Below are 21,351 nucleotides of genomic sequence, written 5' to 3'. Positions count from 1 at the left end.
TTCCCAAACCAAGTTCGAAGACCAGAACACTCACTTCCGGGTTTTCAGTGTTCAGGTTCCAAGTAATTTGAGAACTAAGCTGTTCGAAAACTGAGGTACCACTGTATTTCTTAGAATTAAACGCCACTTGTCTAAAAAGAAGATGAAGAAAAAACACACAATCAAAGCGGTTTACCAGAAGAATAAAACAAGAAAATCATGAAAAAAATCGCTACAGCCATTTAAGACACACAGAAAAACATTAAAATTGCCATGACTTTCTAAGCATCGTGGTAGGCTTGTCTGAATGTTTTTAGCAGGCTCCATAAAGAGTACAGAGAAGGCTCCTTAATCTCAATAGGCAGGAAGTTTCAAAGTTCGGGTGCTGACACACTGTAAACGACCAAAAAGCGGAACCTGTGGTTGTGCCAGTTCGGCCAATAGATTTTATTTCTTATATTTCTACGCTGTTTTTTGTTCAAATGAATCCCAAAGCGGCTCGCACACCATAAATAAATATAGTGTGACGGAACACGACGGATCATTGCCAATGCAGCGTAAATAACGTAGAACAATTAAGAAATCGCCGTTGTGAAAACGTTACTGTCTGTAAAACGCTGTTAACGAAGCAACAACTAAAAATAAAAAGGTAAATGGCCTTGGGCTACAACTCCCATCAGCAACCACAGCTGTTGTAAGGGGGGGGGTTCTGCAAAAATGTTTCACGTATTCTAATTTGGCTTTAAGTGTCCTTTTTTTAAGTTGATGGGCAGAGAGAACGTCCCTGAGCCCTGTGTCAATTGTCTCCCGTCCTTAATAAAACAGAAATTCCAGCAAGTACTGGATTATGCTTCGCCCCTTCTCTTCTCCTCCAAACCCCCCCCCCCCGCCCTTTGCAGGAGTTCCAGCAGGGCAAAATAACTTGAAACGTTTTTAAAAAAACCTTTCTCTTCCTTCTCTCTCTATTCCTGTGCCCTGGAATCGTTTTTTAGGTGTCGACAGACTGGATAAAGATCTAACCATTGGCCAGATGCAAGGTAAATATGCTGATGTCCTGGGCTCTGATTGGTTTCCAAGAGGATCAAGGGGATTGCCTTTTGAGGGATCTAGCAGGAGGCAGGGATGGTGGTAGCCAGTTCTGGATAATGTCATTCAAACAATGACCTCCGATAGATCGGCCCTTTGCTTGGCAATTAGAGTTCTTAAAGCTGGGGACTAGGGTGTTGTCGGAACGCATGCTGTCGTTCGAAAGTGCTATTTTTTAATTCGGATTTTTTTTAAAATTCGGATTATTTAATTGGGATTATTTAAAGCAGGCATGTCCAACTCCCAAGAGACTGCAATCTACTCACAGTATAAAAGAACTGGCACTGATTTGCCCATTGTCATTGAAGGATTGACCAGGGTCGTTGAGCCATTTTTGGGGATCCAGTGTTGTTGAGTTGTTTTTTTCTTGTTTGTTTTTGGTGGGGATTTCTCGGGGGGTCCAAAGATCAACCAGGATTTAATAAATATTACATTAAAACAAAAAAACAAAGATCGACCAGGGACATCCTGTGATAGGCCAGTAGATTGTGATCGACCTGTTGGACATGCCTGGTTTAAAGGACAGAGACAAGTTCCTAGTCCTTAAGCCTGACCGGATACGTTTGAAAGTGCATTTAATCCCAAAAGCCTGGGAGGAAGCTGTACTGAAATTTCCATCGGTTGTGGGTGGGCTTTCGCACTCCTCCTGGGTGCTTTGCCCCACCCAGAATGCAAATCCCCGTAACTTGCATGTAGACCGTTGCAGCATTTGGGTTTGCGGAATTCAGGTGGCCTCGGGTGCAGAGTGAGACAAGCTCCTGAGGCCTCTCACGCAGAGATTCCTCAGCTAAGCAACTGCTGCTGCTCCCCAGGTGTGCTGGAGGATGCTATCCCATTACTAGTGGGTGTGGCGATCACACAGAGTCCCCGGACATTTCACCATCTATTGATCCCTGTGCCACCAATTTATTTCTCGCCACCCAGGGATGCGGGTGGCGCTGTGGGTTAAACCACAGAGCCTAGGGCTTGCCGATCAGAAGGTTGGCAGTTCGAATCCCCGCGATGGGGTGAGCTCCCGTTGCTCGGTCCCTGCTCCTGCCAACCTAGCAGTTCGAAAGCACGTCAAAGTGCAAGTAGATAAAAAGGTACCACTCCGGTGGGAAGGTAAACGGCGTTTCCGTGCTCTGCTCTGGCTCGCCAGAAGCAGCTTAGTCATGCTGGCCACATGACCTGGAAGCTGTCTGTGGACAAACGCCGGCTCCCTCGGCCAGTAAAGCGAGATGAGCGCCACAACCCCAGTCGGTCACAACTGGACCTAATGGTCAGGGGTCGCTTTTACCACCACCCAGGCCCTACCTGGTACAATACTGAGTCTGGTCAGGGTTAAATTGGAACATAAACTTCTGTTTGTTTATTGCAGTTTAACAAGCGTGTGGTTTCATAAATGTTATCGGTCAATTACATTCATGGGGTGCCTATCCAGACCTATAACTTCCGCTACCTGCTCTCACTCATTAAACCACCTCTCAGATATTGACTTGTCTTCCTAGCTCCTAACTGTTCCTGACTCAGCGTATTTCGCTACACTAACTCAACCTACCCACAGACTCTATCCCAATTCACTCCCCCTCCAACCAACCACCCAACTCCCAACGAACTCCTCCCTTTGTCCCTCCCAGAGCTGATTTTATAGCCCCTCTGACTCCACCCCCCTGGGTCCTGATTGGGTAACCTATTTAACTATTTCTCCTCCAGCACTCCCATATGTTAACGTCACAGTGGGGTCCACTGTTGGTTCAGTCAGCTTTTGTATGCGGGATGCAGGGTGGCATCCATCTACAGTGGTACCTTGGTTCTCAAACTTAATCCGTTCCGGACGTCCGTTCCAAAACCAAAACGTTCCAAAACCAAGGCACGCTTTCCCATAGAAAGTAATGCAAAAGGGATTAATCCGTTCCAGGCATTTAAGAACAACGCCTAAAACAGCAATTTAACGTTTTACTATCTAATGTGACCACTGATCCGTAAAATGAAAGCAATAATCAATGTACTGTACTATAAAATAGATAAGATGGTATTGTAGAAGATAAAAAAATATTTTTTTTCTTACCTGCACTGATGATAGTCATTGTTCGTCCTGTGAACCAATGCAAGATTTTAAGTAGATACAGTGGTACCTTGGTTCTCAAACTTAAACCATTCTGGAAGTCTGTTCTGAAACCAAAGCGTTCCAAAACCAAGGCGTGCTTTCCCATAGAAAGCAATGCGAAAGAGATTAATCCGTCCCAGACTTTTAATAACAACCCCTAAAACAGCAATTTAACATGGATTTTACTATCTAACGACACCATTGATCCATAAAAATGAAAGCAATAAACAAGGTACTGCAGTCACACAATCAATCAGTAGTTGAACTAGGTTCCACACAGTCACAAAAAAAGAGCTGCAAAAACAAAAGCGCAAAATAAATAGCAAAACAGACAGACTGCAGCGTAAAACTTAATACAGGAGTGCGGCACTCAAATTGGAAGCGTAACACTCAAAACGGAGCATGTTCGGCTTCTGAGAAAAGTTTGCAAACCGGAACATTTACTTCCGGGTTTGCAGTGTTTGGGTTCCAAGTTGTTTGAGTACCAAGGTGTTTGAGAACCAAGGTGTTTGAGAACCAAGGCACCACTGTACTTTACCTTAGGAGGAAAAAACCATGTCTTGGGCTGCCACCGCCTCCTCCGTGCCTATGACCCATGGAGTCAAAAGCAGAAGGCCGGGAGCAAAGGATTCTGGGAGTCTTGCCTCACCCTCTCTTGCCCCCTTGCAGGGAAATTCCAGATGCAAGTTCTTCCTCAGTGCGGCCACGCAGTCCACGAAGACGCTCCGGACAAAGTGAGTGGCGTTTTGGAACAGTCGTGGCTTTGAGGGCAGAATTACAGTTCGCCCCCATGTTTTGTTTTGTTTTTGCAAAATGTATATATTTTTTATTTATACCCTGCTTGAGTGGGGGGGTAAAAAATAACCCTAGCAACCTCAAAGCAGTTAACTAAGAAAAGATAAACCATAAAAGGATCCCTGAGAAAAATCAGTAACGGTAATTTAAGACATTCGGGAAAAGTTAATGGATCACGAAGCCCAGCCAGATGGGCGGGGTGTAAATAATAAATTATTATTGTATAACTATTATTACGGCTTGCGTCAACTTTCCAAGCAGATGGGTTGGCTTGCTTTTAGCAGGTGCCGAAAATTGTACAGTTGTATGTTGGTTTTCAAAAGCCTTGGGAGTCGGAACGTTTTGGCTCCTGAACGATCGAAAACCGGAAGTGATTGTTCTGGTTTTTGAACGTTCTTTGGAACCCGAATGTCCGACGCGACTTCCATGGCTTCCAATTGGCTGCAGGTGCTTTCCGCAGCCAATCGGAAGCCGTGCCTTGGTTCCTGAACGTTTTTGGAAGTCGAACGGACTTCCGGAACGGATTCCGTTCGACTTCCAAGGTATGTCTGTACAGTGAAAGCTCTGCCTGATATCAAAAGGCAGGGAGTTCCAGTGTGTAAGAGTGGCCGCACCAAAAGATCGAGTTCTTACAAATACAAAGCAGGTATTATGGGACACCTGTAGCAGCGCCGACTGCAGCAGTCAGGTGGGCACACGTGGGGCAAGGCAATCTTGCAGGTAAATTGATCCCAAGTTGTTAAGGGTCTTGTATGCTAAGAGCAGGGATGCGGGTGGCGCTGTGGGTTAAACCACAGAGCCTTGGGCTTGCCGATCAGAAGTTTGGCGGTTCGAATCCCTACAACGCTGTGGGCTCCCGTTGCTTTGTCCCAGCTCCTGCCAACCTAGCAGTTCGAAAGCACGTCAAAGTGCAAGTAGAGAAATAGGTACCGCTCTGGCGGGAAGGTAAACGGTGTTTCCGTGCACTGCTCTGGTTCGCCAGAAGCGGCTCAGTCATACTGGCCACATGACCCGGAAGCTGTACGCCGGCTCCCTCGGCCAATAAAGCAAGATGAGCACCACAACCCCAGAGTCGTCCGCGACTGGACCTAACGGTCAGGGGTCACTTTACCTTTTATGCTAAGAGCGACACCTTAAACCTGGCCCTGTAGCGACCTCTGCAGTGTTTTATATTTGCTGTTAGACACCCTGAGCCCGGTTCAGGAGATGATGATGATGATGATTAATTTATACCCCACCCATCTGGGTGGGCTTCCCCAGCCACTATGGGCAGCTTCCAACAACATATTAACGGACAGTAATGCATCAAACCTTGAAAACGTCCCTAAACAGGGCTGCCTTCAGATGTCTTCTAAAAGTCTGGTAGTTGTTGTTCACTTTGACATCTGGTGGGAGGGCGTTCCACAGGGCAGGTGCCACCACCGAGAAGGCCCTCTGCCTGATTCCCTGTAACTTGGCTTCTCGCAGTGAGGGACCCACCAGAAGCCCCTCGGTGCTGGACCTCAGTGTCCAGGCAGAACGATGGAGGTGGAGACACTCCTTCTGGTATACTGGACTGAGGCCGTTTCAGGCTTTCAAGGTCAGCACCAACACTTTGAATTGTGCTTGGGAGCCAATACTCGGAGCCAATGTAGGTCTTTCAAATGTTATGTGGTCTCGGCTGCTGCTCCCAGTCACCAGTCTAGCTACCGCTAGATGAAAACACAAATACTGTAGTTAAAACACAAACAGCAAAGCAATAGCAACCTCCTCCTGCAAACACATTTAAAAGACTGTAGAATATTAATCGATTAATCAATAAATTTATTTATACAGTGCCCCTGATAGTTTCCAGGGAGGCAGGGCTTATTCAGGGCTCCCTTCACATGCAAGCCTTTCTGTTTTCTCTTTCAACATCTCTGGATGCTCTCTTCCAGGTTGCTGAAGCCGTCGCCACGTTCCTGATCCGTCACAGGTTTACAGAGCCCATCGGTGGATTCCAATGGTGAGGCTTGTTGGGCAAAAGCAGCCCCAGGCTGGTCTCTTCCCTTGCACAAAAGTCGCCCACGTGGCGCTGTTCCTGCCCTCCTGAAATACAACCGGGGGGGGGGGGGGAGTTTCCTGCAATGCCTGAAAAAAGAAAATGCATTATTATCACATCTGACTAAACTCCAAAGTTCAGTCAAAGACTGAACTTGCCTAGATAGCACTGATCGGATGGAAATAGTTGTGCAGGTCAAACTGTTACTGAGCCAGGTGGCTGCTCGGTTTTAGTTGAGCTCACTATTACAGTGGTACCTCGAGTTACAGACGCTTCAGGTTAAAGACGCTTCAAGTTACAGACTCCGCTAACCCAGAAATAGTACCTCAGGTTAAGAACTTTGCTTCAGGATGAGAACAGAAATCGCTAAAGTGGTTAGCTAAAGTGGTACCTCAGGTTAAGAACAGTTTCAGGTTAAGAACGGACCTCCGGAACGAATTAAGTACTTAATCCCAGGTACCACTGTACTGGCTTGTGGAGATGCTCTGCATGTATTTATAAGAATAAGAAGAATATCTTTATTGTCATTGCCCCCTTCGGGGACAACGAAATTACTTGACTGCTCCATAAAAACACTAATTAAACAATACAATATAATACAGCAAGGGAGATTCGATGACTTTCAAAGTCCGGGCTTCCTATTCAGGGCCGAGATCGCTCTGGAGAAGAAGCTGTTCTTAAGACGACTCGTTCTTGTCTTCATCGACCTGTATCTCCGTCCCGACGGCAAGAGCTCGAAGAGACAGTGACCAGGTTGCAATGGATCTTTTACTATGTCCAGTGCCTTCCTATGGCACCTTGTGGCATAAATCTGCTCTAAGGTGGAGAGTGGGCAGCCTCCAATGCTCTCTGCATTGACTAGTTCCGCAAAACTGCTACTTGAAGAAATCCCCAAACTTAATATTTTTCAACTTCAAACGGAGCTCAGAATCCAGTTAGGCAATCAAGCCTTTGCAGTTGAATTAGGAGGCACTGAGAGATGGCAATTTGCTGCTTTAAAGCGAGCCGCGGAGGGGGCAAGGAAGGGGAGCCATGGCGAGCCGTAGTGGAGGGACGGACAGGTGCCATGGCTCCGAAATCTTCCCAGGGCTTCAGGGGAAAGGGGAGGCTGCTGGCAGAGCGGTGGGGCTCCCACCCCCAAAGAGCAGCCCAGGAGCGCGGGGCAACGGCGCACAGCCTGCCTGCCACTCCCAAACCAGAGAGCCAGTGTGGTTAAGAGCGGTGGACTCATAATCTGGTGAACCGGGTTCGCTTCCTCGCTCCTCCACATGCAGCTGCTGGGTGACCTTGGGCCAGTCACACTTCTCTGAAGTCTCTCAGCCTCACTCACACCTCACAGAGTGTTTGTTGTGGGGGAAGAAGGGAAAGGAGAATGTTAGCCACTTTGAGACTCCTTAGGGTAGTGATGAAGCGGGATATCAAATCCAAACTCCTCTTCTTCTTCCCAAACCTTCCCGGGGCTTCAGGGGAAAGGGGAGGCCGCCGGCAGCCTGGGAGGGCGGGGCAACGGCGCGCGCCGCACTCGGGCGATTTGGCTCCAAGGACCACACATTCGCTCCATAAGATGCACAGACACTTCCCCTTACAGTGGTACCTCTGGATGCGAACGGGATCCGTTCCGGAGCCCCATTCGCATCCTGAAGCGAACGTAAGACGTGTCTGCACGTGCACGGGTCACGTTTTGCTGCTTCTGTTCATGCGCGTGACGTCATTTTGAGAGTCTGCGCATGCGTGAGCGGCGAAACTAAGAAGTAACGCACTCCGTTACTTCTGGGTCGCCGCGGAGCATAACCCGAAAATATTTAAGCTGAAGCGTATTCATCCCAAGGTATGACTGTACTTTTTCGGAGGGAAACAGTGCATCTTATGGAGCGAAAAATACGGTATACACCTGTTGCTCGTGGGCAACTAGGCGAAACCAGGACGGGCCCGTCTCATTCTCACAAATGCAAAGCAAGTATTACGTGGTGCCTGTGACCCGTTGCTTGAGTGTGTAGGGGCTGGCTGGCTCGGGCAACAAGGCACCGTAATTCTGCTCTGAGTTTACCTCTCTTTCTTTTTTCCTCCACAGTGTTTTTCCTGCTTGTTAATGCCCCGACGGTCCTCCCGGCACCGACTCCCCTTGTAAATAAGCCTGCACCAGAGGGCTATGGTGTTTTCTGTCTCCTCCTCGGCCGTCCCTTTCAGTTGCCAACTCGGACCAACTGGCGCCAGGGCCCAGTCCGTGGCCAGACCTTCTGCCGCCGGACCCCCAACCTGGTCTGTCCCCGGATCGGGGGGGGGGGAGGCGCCTCCTTCCCGTCGCCCTGAAGGAAGTAAGCCGGCTCTCTGCGAAATCACGGGTGGATGCGAAGGATTCTCTGCTCAGCCCCTCCTGGAAGTTTTAGGAAATCCTTGGCCCGGACGGACCCCATCGAAGCCCCCTCTCCCCTTTGGTTTTTCTTAAGCATGCAGGATCCCGCCATCTCAAAGCTGGACTCTCCGCTTCGCTCCTCCAGAGCAGGGCTTTCATTCTTGGGTTGCTTGGGCCAGTCTTCCTCCCACCCTCTTCCTCCCGGCGAGTTCTCAGTAGCGCAGGCTGCCACGATGCATAGAAATCTGAAACGCATCGCTCCATCCGTGGCTTGTGGCCTGTCGCCTCCTTGACCGACCTTCTGTGTTTGCGTTCCCCAGCGAACGGGGGCTGCGTTTCGGTTTGGTTGACACACCTGCGTCCACCAAGGGGATTCAGGAAAGGAGCTGAAAAGCGGGGGGGGGGGGTGTTCTGAGGTTTCCCCAAGCCTGATGTTTGAGAGCCCAGCCCGGCAGGTACTCCAGATGTTCCCTGCTTGCCAGTGGCATTGAAACAGCTGCCAGAATTGGGCGGTTCAGATTCACACGGCGCTGTGCAGTTGCGCCAACCATCAGCAAGCAAGAAGAGGGCAGTGTTGTTTTAGGATTACAGAAATGGGAATGGGGAGCAGTCCATTCCTTTGCTTCAGGGCTGCAAACGACGGTTTGGGCATCCTTCAGCTAAATTTCAAGGAAGCAACCCCTAGATTTAAAGCGCCTTTATGGCTCTTGTCAGTTCCGGGTCTCTGGTGGGGATAACGTCCTAGAGCCCAGATCTGTGTATTTGAGGAGGTGTTTCTCATGCGTTCGCACTTCCAAGTCCCGGTTGAGAACAGGAGAGTTGCCCCCTGAGCAATATTTTCAATACTAGGGGAGAGAGGGGAGTGTATTTGCATTGGGGTTTGGGCTCCATGGCTCTTAGAGGCAGGGATAGAGGCTGTGTCAGGAGCCTTGATAGTTTTCACCACGTGCTGCAGTCAAATCCTTCTCCGCCCTCTCTTGCAAAAAAACAGGTGAAGAGAAATAATACGCAACAAGCAAAGAGAAGAGACTTAGGGAAATATCCCCAGCCATCCCCTGGGAAGTTCTCTTGCAAACTCCTTGTGCGGCTCCTGTTCAGTTCGGAGGGGTGTTGGCCAGAGACCTTCCTGGTGGATTGGGCCCTGTCAGGCCCAGAAAACCCAAACCCTTTGCCAGATGGGTGAGGTTGGTTTTGTGCCTATGTCCCAAGCTGAGGATTAGGGGCTATGACTTCTTTCTCACGCAGGAAAGATGAGCGAGGCATATTGGAAGACACACCCTCCACATTGATGCCCCGAACGTTTTCCGATTGGAAAAGTTTCTGGAATTTAATGCGTAGTCACAGCCCTGACAAAAAAAATAAATCTGTGTTTGAGCAGCCTGCCCTTGCGGTCTCTTGCCTTCTCTGCCACAGTGGCCCTCGCGTCTAAGATGGGAGTCCCCCATTCTGCTCCATGGACTGGAGGAAAAAGCCCCAAACTCTCACGGTTGCTGCCCAGTCTCCGGACATGGCACCCAGGCCCCAAACACCAGCTGGAGTGAGGAGGCAGGAGAGGAGGACCCCTCCCAGTGCAGTTTCCAAATTTTCACCAACACTTCCTGGTTGCCTTTGCTTTCCCCTTTTTAGGTCTGGCAGTGGTACCCAAGGATGCTCTCTTCTTTCCGGGGAGCAGCCCAAAATTAAGGGGCCGCCTCTGGAAGTTGGATGGGCGAACCGGACCCGGCTGCGTCCCTTGTTTTGGCAGGGAGGGCTCTATTTTCCCCCCCTTCAATTTTTTCCGGGGGTATTCCCTTCCTTCCCTTTGATAATCCCCACTCAGTCAGATGTTTAGGATGACAGTGCTTCCAGTGGTTTTTTGGGGGGTCTCCTATCTTCCCCCTCTTCTCCTGGCTTTTGAATGAGCTGCCTTGGAAAGACATTGCCTGTCTGCCTGCGCATTCAATGCCAATTTTTGCCAATTTGGTGGTTTTCTTTGAACCTGTTTGAAAAACGACCTCCCATGGCGTATGCAGCATATATCACAAAACTCAACGCAGAGTCGCCAGGTGACGGTCCCCCTTCGGTTAGGTACTCTGTCTGTGGGTCACTTGCTACCTTCGGGGGCTGGGAAGCGTCCCTAGATTCTCCCGCACCCCCCACCCCCGCCACGAACACTCCTTCCCACCCCAAACTCTGAACCTTCAGCATAATTTTCTTCCCCTTTTCTGGGGTGGGAGGCAAACCGAATCTGGTTCAACAAAGACTATAGAGTCCTCGTTTAGCCTTGCCCCCTTTAAATAACACATACTGTACTGTTGGCAATTTTTTCTGTGGGGGGTGTGAGATTTTTTTTTGTCAACTCCCTGCTGATGACGACGACCACCCTTGTTTTATGAAAATAAATATTTCGCTACCTGCCGTGGTGCGGCTTTGTGTGTGTGTGTTTGTTCTTGTTTTTTTTAATTTCCAAGCAAAAAGAAAAAAAGAAAAATTACAAACATCAAATTCACCATCCATGTTTGTTTTTAAAAAAACCCAGCCTGTTACATAAATCAAAAAATACCTAATTACTCTAAACTTTTCTTTGCTGTATACAAATACATCACAATTAGAAATTTTGAATTGAAACTTTTATATTATAAATAACATTTCACATTTCCCCCACTCCCCTTCACCCACGTGTGATCTCAAATTTTTACTTCTTCCGTCTTGTTGTGTTGTTATAATTTAATCATTATTCAGTTAATTTATTTCCTTGCTTACCCCTGCACGTTTTACACATTATTAATATTCCAGTTTGAGAACCATGTTTTTTCATATATTCCTTTACTCCATCCCACTCTTAATTATTCTCTGATTTGAATGTCCTCTAATGATTGCCGTCAATTTTGCCATTTCCACAAACTCACAGTTTGCTTTGCCATTCTAATAATGGTGGTATTTTCTCCCCCTTCCAGTTCTTATCTGGGAATGTCATTTGATATTAAGCCTAACAAAAAAAGCCTGTGGCTTTTTGGCAAACGAAATCTTCAATAATTTTTTCAGCTCATATACCACGTTCCATTTTTTTTTTTTTTACAATTTTACATCCCCACTGTGTATGATAAAAGGTTCCCACCTCCCTCTTACATCTCTAGCATAAGTTTGATTGCTTTTTGTAAATCTTAGCCAATTTTTTCAGAGTGAGGTACCAGCGGTAAAACATTTTCATCATGGTCTCTCTTATCATATAACAGGCTGTGAAATTGATATCCACCTTCCACAATCTTTCCCAGTTTTCTAGTTGGATTGTATAGCCAAATTCCTTTGCCCACTTTATCATTACTTCTTTGGTTGTTTCATCCTTCAATTCCCACTCTTAATAACAAATGGTTTGTGTGTGTGTTTAATGGTTCTTTGTATATAGTAGGAAATGGGGGCGGCGATAGAGGGCCTCTTTTCACCTGGGGGGTCACCTGGGGGTGGGAGGGACCAGGAGCAAAAGGGGCGGGGCAACAGAGGCAAGGTTCATGCAAAATATATATTGTTACGGGTTTCAGAGAGTGGGGTCAGTTTGGATGATGCCCTGAGTCCCAATTCTTGGGATCCTGTGTCCCTGGAGGTGGAATGTACGAGTCCCAAGCTTGGGTCTCCAGCTGTTATCGGACTACAGCTCCCATCATCCCCGACCACTGGTCCTGCTAGCTAGGGGTGATGGGAATTGGAGTCCCAAAACAGCTGAAGACCCAAGATTGGGAAACTCTGGTATAAGAGCAACCTTGCCAAAGCAGCCCTTGGCTGGCGAATTAAGCACCACAATTAGCATAACTAACGAAGTTGCTCAGTGCCATGGAACAAATGGGTGGGCATCCCAGCACGACCACCAGCTGCTAGGTAGGAGAACAAAAGGCAGAGTTGTGTGTGAGCTGGAAGCTGGAGACACAAGAGACCTGCTTGCTCTGTGCTGGAGTCAAAGCTATGATTAACGCAAAAGTGAGATCTTTGGAGCTATTAATGCTCTGAGATTAAATTACAGATAGGTAGCCGTGTTGGTCTGCCATAGTCAAAATAAAAAAATTCCTTCCAGTAGCACCTTAAAGACCAACTAAGTTAGTTCTTGGTATGAGCTTTCGTGTGCATGCACACTTCTTCAGATACACTGAAACAGAAGTTGCCAGATCCTTCTATATAGTGAGAAGGTGGGGAGTTCGTCTAACATTGTGTATGCCATCATATGCCAACAGTGTCCTTCAGCTCTCTATATTGGACAAAAGGCCAAACCTTACGCCAAAGAATAAACGGACATAAATCTGACATCAAGAATCACAAAACAGAGAAACCAGTAGGAGAACACTTCAATCTCCCAGGACATTCTATACAAGATCTCAAAGTAGCTGTTTTACTACAAAGGAATTTCAGAAATAGACTGGAAAGAGAAGCTGCTGAATTGCAACTCATTACCAAACTTAAAACCATGGAGAGACCTGGTTTGAACAAAGACATTGGATTCTTATCCCATTATACATGACTAAGCCATTTCTCACCTTTTCACCCCTTGCCTTTTCCTGTAAGACCTATTACAGTCGTTAAGAGTCGTCAACAGGCTCATCTCAGCTATCTGCCTATCTCCCATTCCCACCACCCTTCTGAGTAATACCCCTCCCCACCTTCTCTCTATATAGAAGGATCTGGCAACTTCTGTTTCAGTGTATCTGAAGAAGTGTGCATGCACACGAAAGCTCATACCAAGAACTAACTTAGTTGGTCTTTAAGGTGCTACTGGAAGGAATTTTTTTATTTTGAGATTAAATTAATACTCAACTTGTACAGTCATACCTCAGGTTACAGGCGCTTCAGGTTGCGTTTTTTTGGGTTACGGACCCGCCGAAACCCAGAAGTACCGGAACGGGTTACTTCCGGGTTTCGGTGGTTGCGCATGTGCAGAAATGCTAAATTGCGCTTTGTGCATGCACAGAAGCCCCAAATTGTAACCCGCGTTGTGCAGATGTGCTGTCGTGGGTTGCGAACGTGCATCTTGCACAGATCACGCTCACAACCTGAGTGGCCACTGTATATACGCGTAAATAAAACCAGATATCCTAAAGACACCACAAGTCTCCACCAATCTTCATTCCAAGGGGACCAAACTCTGGGCAAGCTGCTGGCATCTCACCCTTCTGAGATTGGGGTGGCATAAGGTAAAAGGTAAAGGACCCCTGGACGGTTAAGTCCAGTCAAAGGCAACTATGAGGTTAGCTCTCATCTTGCTTTCAGGCCAAGGGAGTCGGTGTTTGTCCACAGACAGCTTTCCGGGTCATGTGCCAGCAGGACTAAACCACTTCCAGTGCGATGGGACACGGTGATGGAAACCAGAGCGCATGGAAATGCCATTTACCTTCCCGCCACAGTGGTACCTATCTATCTATTTGCACTGGTGTGCTTTTGAACTGCTAGGTTGGCAGAGGCTGGGACAGAGCAATGGGAGCTCACCCCATCCCGGGGATTCGAACCGCCGACCTTCCGATCGGCAAGCCCAAGAGGCTCAATGGTTTAGACCACAGTGCCACCCGCGTCCCTTTTGGAGTGGCGATAACAACACACTGAGCCAGAGTTCTCTCCGTCCAGGCAAGCAGAGAGGCACGGTTACATTTCAAGGTCAAATATCAGGGAGGCAGGAACACAGGACAGATGCATTACATAGCAAACCCCACCAGTTTTAGTCTATGCTCTATAAAGGCCTTTATTTGGTCTGTCCTGAAGCTTCCAACATTCAGTTTCATTGGAGGGCCATATTTTCCCCTTCTGACTAAGCACCGGGAAGAACTTTCTGTCAGCAAGATGGGGGGATGGACTTTCTGACTGGCTTACTGACCGAACCCAAAGGGTGCTCATCAATGGTTCCTCTTCATCCTGGAGAAGAGTGACTAGTGGGGTGCCACAGGGTTCTGTCTTGGGCCCGGTCTTATTCATCATCTTTATCAACGACTTGGATGATGGACTCAAGGGCATCCTGATCAAATTTGCAGACGACACCAAACTGGGAGGGGTGGCTAACACCCCAGAGGACAGGATCACACTTCAAAACGACCTTGACAGATTAGAGAACTGGGCAAAAACAAACAAGATGAATTTTAACAGGGAGAAATGTAAAGTATTGCGCTTGGGCAAAAAAAATGAGAGGCATAAATACAAGATGGGGGACACCTGGCTTGAGAGCAGTACATGTGAAAAGGATCTAGGAGTCTTGGTTGACCACAAACTTGACATGAGCCAACAGTGTGACGCGGCAGCTAAAAAAGCCAATGCAATTCTGGGCTGCATCAATAGGAGTATAGCATCTAGATCAAGGGAAGTAATAGTGCCACTGTATTCTGCTCTGGTCAGACCTCACTTGGAGTACTGTGTCCAGTTCTGGGCACCACAATTCAAGAAGGACACTGACAAACTGGAACGTGTCTAGAGGAGGGCAACCAAAATGGTCAAAGGCCTGGAAACGATGCCTTATGAGGAACGGCTAAGAGAGCTGGGCATGTTTAGCCTGGAGAAGAGGAGGTTAAGGGGTGATATGATAGCCATGTTCAAATATATAAAAGGATGTCACATAGAGGAGGGAGAAAGGTTGTTTTCTGCTGCTCCAGAGAAGCGGACACGGAGCAATGGATCCAAACTACAAGAAAGAAGATTCCACCTAAACATTAGGAAGAACTTCCTGACAGTAAGAGCTGTTGGACAGTGGAATTTGCTGCCAAGGAGTGTGGTGGAGTCTCCTACTTTGGAGGTCTTTAAGCAGAGGCTTGACAGCCATATGTCAGGAGTGCTCTGATGGTGTTTCCTGCTTGGCAGGGGGTTGGACTCGATGGCCCTTGTGGTCTCTTCCAACTCTATGATTCAATGTCCTTTTGGGGGCCCTTCCACCGCTTCAATTCTATGAGTCTATCATTCTTTCTGCGCTACATGCAAGAGGCCGCTGGGTGGCAGCACCCCCCCCCCCCCAATATCTTAGACCTACTGAAACTTCTCTGCAGCAGCCGCAAGTTTGGACCAGTCACTCATGCCTATTTGCTAAATGAGGTTTTATCATCCTGACGTTCCTGATAATTTGCAGATTTGCCAATGCTTTTGCTGCCATCTTGCTGGGGACTGTAACTCTCATAGATTTTTATTATAAAGGTAAAGGGACCCCTGACCATTAGGTCCAGTCGTGGCTGACTCTGGGGTTGCGGTGCTCATCTCGCTTTACTGGCCGAGGGAGCCGGCATACAGCTTCTGTGTCATGTGGCCAGCAGGAGTAAGCCGCTTCTGGCGAACCAGAGCAGAGCACGGAAATGCCGTTTACCTTCCCGCCGGAGCGGTACCTATTTATCTACGTGCACTTTGATGTGCTTTCGAACTGTTAGGTTGGCAGGAGCAGGGACCGAGCAACGGGAGCTCACCCTGTCGTGGGGATTCGAACCACTGACCTTCTGAACGTTAAGTCCTAGGCTCTGTGGTTTAACCCACAGCGCCACCCGCGTCCCTGATTTTTATTATTATTATTATTATTATTATTATTATTATTATTATTATTATTATTATTATAGTGCATGTTTATTTTCATGCTTTATGTTTGTACAAAAACCTTCCAGTCATTAGGAAGGAGCATGTGTATAGCAAACAATTTTGTTGTTGTTTTTGTTTTTGTTTTGTTTTGTTGTTGTTTTGCCATCAATTTGATTTTAATTAATTTTTATAATGAAATATTTTTAGACTCTGTGACTATTTGACTGTTTGATTATTTGAGTGTTGTTAGCCGCCCTGAGCCCAGCTACGGCTGGGGAGGGCGGGATATAAATAAAATTTATTATTATTGTTGTTGTTGTTGTTGTTGTTGTTGTTGTTTAGTCATGTCCGACTCTTCGTGACCCCCTGGACCAGAGCACGCCAGGCACTCCTGTCTTCCACTGCCTCCCACAGTTCGGTCAAACTCATGCTGGTAGCTTCGAGAACACTGTCCAACCATCTCGTCCTCTGTTGTCCCCTTCTCCTTGTGCCCTCCATCTTTCCCAACATCAGGGTCTTTTCCAGGGAGTCTTCTCTTCTCATGAGGTGGCCAAAGTCTTGGAGCCTCAGCTTCAGGATCTGTCCTTCCAGTGAGCACTCAGGGCTGATTTCCTTCAGAATGGAGAGGTTTGATCTTCTTGCAGTCCATGGGACTCTCAAGAGTCTCCTCCAGCACCAGAATTCAAAAGCATCCATTCTTTGGCTATCAGCCTTCTTTATGGTCCAGCTCTCACCTCCATACATCACTACTGGGAAAACCATAACTTTAACTACACGGACCTTTGTCAGCATGGTGATGTCTCTGCTTTTTGAACCGGCAAGCCACTCCAGTATCCCTGCCAAGAAAACTCCATGGACATAGCAAACAATAAGTTCAATTGATTAGAATCCTGCATTTGCTTATTTTATTTTTACATGAAATATGCTCTTATAAAGATATGTACAGTGGTACCTCGGGTTAAGAACTTAATTCGTTCCGGAGGTCTGTTCTTAACCTGAAACTGTTCTTAACCTGAAGCACCACTTTAGCTAATGGGGCCTCCTGCTGCCGCCACGCCACCAGAGCACGATTTCTGTTCTCATCCTGAAGCAAAGTTCTTAACCCAAGGTACTATTTCTGGGTTAGCGGAATCTGTAACCTGAAGCGTCTGTAACCTGAAGCGTCTGTAACCTGAAGCGTCTGTAACCTGAAGCGTCTGTAACCTGAGGTACCACTGTACTCTCAGTTATGCACTGCGGAGATTTTAATGCAAGAAGCTTAGCATTTTGAGTGCATAATGTTGTTTTGGATTTGTAATGGTTTCCCACAACAGCCCTATAAGGTGGGTCAGTATTGCTTTCCCCCCATACTCAGCCCCAGTGGCGTAGCGAGGGTTCTCAGCACCCGGGGCAAGGCAAGTAATTTGCGCCCCCTAACCCGTGGATTTTAGCACTTGAGTCTCTTCCGTGCCCCCCCAGATGTTGCGCCAGGTGCGGCAGGCCCCCCCCTGCACCCCCCACGCTATGCCACTGCTCCCACCACAAGTCTTCAGGACAGCCATCCGAAGGCTGGCGCGGGGAGAAGGTCTCTCCGCCCCACCGCCAGGCTTCGGAGCAGCCTTCCGAAGGCTGGTGCGGGGAGAAGGTCTCTCCGCCCCACTGCCAGGCTTGGGGGCAGCCTTCTGAAGGCTGGCGCGGGGAGAAGGTCTCTCCGCCCCACCACCAGGCTTCGGAGCAGCCTTCTGAAGGCTGGAGGCGGGGAGAAGGTCTCTCCGCCCCACCGCCAGGCTTCCGAGCAGCCTTCCGAAGGCTGGCGGCGGGAGGAGGTCTCTCCGCCCCACCGCCAGGCTTCGGAGCAGCCTTCCGAAGGCTGGCGTGGGGAGAAGGTCTCCCCGCCCCACCGCCAGCCTTCGGAGGAGGTCCGAGGACAGTGGGGGTTCCTGCTTCCTCGAGGAGGGCCGGCCAAACGCGCCCCCCCAAATGTTGCGGCCGGTGCGGCCGGCACCCCTGGCACCCCCCACGCTACGCCACTGCTCAGCCCCCCCTTCCCTGAGAACTTGCTTTGAGTTTGATTGTTTGGGGTCGGAAAGAGTAATAATTAACAACAACTCTGGGAATTTGGGCGCAGAATAGCGATCTGTGTGTGTCTCTGCAATGTGATGCCCTTGGCAGAGAGTTTTCTCACACCTCCTTGCAAAAACTGCATAAGCGTGCGGATAAGTGCCAAATGTGGGGAGTCCGGGACGTGTAGGAGACACCCGGGTCTGCTTCAAGTAGGGCTGTTCTCTCTTTTCTGATCTCTCAAACGCACAACTCAGCTACCAGCTTTGCCCTCCCTAGACCGGGGGGGGGGAGCCTCTTTGGAAGCAGCTGGCGAAAAGCAATTTTATTGCAGGACTGAGAAGCTGGGAGTTTTCCGGTTGGGGGAGAATCGCCCTTTTGCTAATAATCTTGTTGGGTTTTGTGTGGGTGTTTTTTTAAACCACCATTGCAGACATACAACGTGGACATGTCCCGTTTTATACTGTTTTTGGTCCAAGGTTGTTGCCCACTCTGATGTTGTACTGGCTAAACCTTTGATACCTACAGACGTTTGTGCATTTTAAAATTTACTGTATTTTTCCAGGTATTGTTTGTTTTTATTTTATCATAGATCCTCATTCTGTATTTTTATGTTGTGCACCACCTGCAATCTTTGGGTGAAGGGTGGCATACAAATTTAATATAATAATAATAATAATAATAATAATAATAATAATAATAAAACATTTGGAGGACCAAATATTCCCCAGCCTTGGACTAGATGAATCTCAGTCTGCTCCAACAAAGCACTCAACTGTTTTGTTTCTTTTAACTTTTAATCAACTTTTTTTTTTGTTCTAAAAGAGACACTCACATTTTTAAGCTCTTAGTGGGAGAAATTCCATCGATGTCTGGGACGCGTGGACGGTTGGACGTGTGAGATACAGGCGGAGAGGGAAAGAGAGGGGGCTTGTGTGGGATGGAGAGACCGTGTATCATTCTTTTGTCTCCCAGGAGGCTCTCTCTGAAAGAAGAGGCACAGTCCGTTTCTGCTCCAGTTAACCACAATTTCACTTTTTCAAATATTGACTCGGCTGGCCTCAGGCCACCGGGAGGTATGTGGACCCACAGCAACTTGGGAAGAAAGCAGCTTTCTTTTGCCCCCGCGCATGCATGCTGCGCCAGTTCGGTTGCCACTGATATTTTCTGCCTTTTGGTGGGCTGGGTGCCTTTAATAGCAGCAGAGCAGGCAGAAATCAACCGGCGAAGCTGTTCCCATCAGTGCTTCTATGTGTCGGGAAAAGCTTCACGTTGTGGCGCTGGGCAGTTTCTGAGCAAGGACATGTGTATGTTTTGATGGTGAATTTCAGCTTCCGTTCATGAAAGAAATCAAGTGTCTAGACCTTCGGATTGCAAAAGAATTATTATTATTATTATTATTATTATTATTATTATTATTATTATTATTAATTTATTTATACCCCACCCATCTGGTTGGGCTTCCCCAGCCACTCTGGACGGCTCCCAGATAAAAGATAAAACATCAAACATTAAAAACTTCCCTAAACAGGGCTGCCTTCAGATGTCTTTTAAAAGTCAGCTAATTGTTTATTTCCTTGACATCTGATGGTAGGGCGTTCCACAGGGCGGGCGCCACCACCGAGAAGTCCCTCTGCCTGGTTCCCTGTAACCTCACTTCTCGCACTGAGGGAACTGCCAGAAGGCCCTCGGAGCTGGACCTCAGTGTCCGGGCAGAACACTGCTCCTTCAGATATACTTGGCTGAGGCCGTTTAGGGCTTTCAAACCATGGAGAGACCTGGTCTGAATAGAGACATTGGATTCTTATCTCATTATACATGATAAAGCTATTTTTGGCCACCTCACCCCTTGCTTTTTCCTGTAAAACCAATTGCAGTCGTTAACAGTCGTCAACAGGTTTACCACCCCTTTCAGCCAATCACCCATTCCCACCACCCTTCTGAGTAATACCCCTCCCCATCCTCTCACAGAAGTCATCCTGGTGACTTCTGCTTCAGAGTATCTGAAGAAGTGTGCGTGCACACGAAAGCTCATACCAAGAACTAACACAGTTGGTCTCTAAGGTACTACTTTGTCCATGGAGTTTTCTTGGCAGGGATACTGGAGTGGCTTGCCGGTTCGTGCTCCAGGTGGATCACGTTTAGTCAAAACTCTCCACTATGACCTGTCCATTTTGGGTGGCCCCGCACGGCATAGCTCATAGCTTCTCTGAGTTATTCAAGCCCCTTCGCCACGGCAAGGCAGCGATCCATGAAGAATGGATGCTTTTGAATTCTGGTGCTGGAGGAGACTCTTGAGAGTCCCATGGACTGCAAGAAGATCAAACCTCTCATTCTGAAGGAAATCAGCCCTGAGTGCTCACTGGAAGGACAGATCCTGAAGCTGAGGCTCCAAGACTTTGGCCAACTCATGAGAAGAGAAGACTCCCTGGAAAAGACCCTGATGTTGGGAAAGATGGAGGGCACAAGGAGAAGGGGACGACGGAGGACGAGATGGTTGGACAGTGTTCTCGAAGCTACCAGCATGAGTTTGACCAAACTGCAGGAGGCAGTGGAAGACAGGAGTGCCTGGCGTACTCTGGTCCAGGGGGTCACGAAGAGTCGGACACGACTAAACGACTAAACAACAACAACGTGATCTCAGGATCCCTGTCCTCTACCAGGGATTTTAGACATTGAAGTTCGGATTCATTTGGAGATTTTTGCATAGCAGGGGTAATAAATACCGAGTGTATTTCCCCTAGAAACAGCCGCGTAACAAGGCATGAGAGACAGTTTCTACCTCCATCAAACCACAGGGGCAGAGTATAAAAAAGGCTGCTGGATCTAGTTTCGCTGTGGCCAAGCGGATCACAGCCGTCATGATTTGTGCACCATCTCCCCAGAGCTGAGACCTCCCTCGTGGAGCCTTACCACACTTAAAGATTTATGCCATTGCAAACGTCGCAAAGGTTGTCATGAACAATAAATAAAAGGCATCCAAAAATACAAAAACAAATGGAATTATTTTCACATAAATCCTAACAAGATCTAAGAAGAAAGGTACAAAAAAATTAATCTGTTCCAGAAGTCCGTTTCAAAACCAAAGTGTTCCAAAACCAAGGAGCGCTTTCCCATAGAAAGTAATGCAAAAGTGATTAATCCGTTCCAGACTTTTAAAAACAACCCATAAAACAGCAATTTAACATGGATTTTACTATCTAACGAAACCATTGATCCATAAAATGGAAGCAATAAGCAATGTACTGCAGTCACACAATCAATCAATCAGTAAAAACTGATATGGATTTTTGTGTGTGGTTTTTTTAATGTTGGTTTTTCTGTTTTTTGTTATTTTTTGATATTTTTCATGTTGTTGTGTGTAAAATACTAATAAAATTTATAATTTAAAAAACAAAAACGGAAAAAAAACAACTGGGTTCCACACAGTCACAAAAACAAAGCAAAAAAGCTGCAAAAACAACAATGCAAAATAAATAGCAAAAACTCAAA

At 47.5% G+C, this 21,351-nt stretch overlaps 1 protein-coding gene across 2 annotated transcripts in view; it reads left to right on the top strand.

The window, feature by feature from the left end:
* PPME1 (protein phosphatase methylesterase 1) overlaps positions 1-10,719 on the top strand; it is a 46,428-nt gene extending 35,709 nt beyond the window's left edge. The window contains exons 11-15 of one of the 2 annotated variants that reach the window (XM_082219470.1): positions 972-1,016; positions 3,824-3,888; positions 5,866-5,933; positions 6,366-6,425; positions 8,041-10,719. In XM_082219470.1, coding sequence (XP_082075596.1) covers positions 972-1,016; positions 3,824-3,888; positions 5,866-5,933; positions 6,366-6,387 — 200 coding nt within the window. In that variant the 3' untranslated portion in view covers positions 6,388-6,425; positions 8,041-10,719. The remainder of the gene's footprint in view (positions 1-971; positions 1,017-3,823; positions 3,889-5,865; positions 5,934-6,365; positions 6,426-8,040) is intronic. The other variant, XM_082219471.1, reaches the window with a different exon arrangement.
* The last annotated feature ends 10,632 nt before the right edge of the window (positions 10,720-21,351 follow it).

The sequence above is a fragment of the Podarcis vaucheri genome (genome assembly GCF_965113315.1).
Source record: "Podarcis vaucheri genome assembly, chromosome: 4".
NCBI lineage: Eukaryota > Metazoa > Chordata > Lepidosauria > Squamata > Lacertidae > Podarcis > Podarcis vaucheri.
Note: the sequence above shows the minus strand (reverse complement) of the source record. Positions and strands in the feature narration are given on the sequence as shown.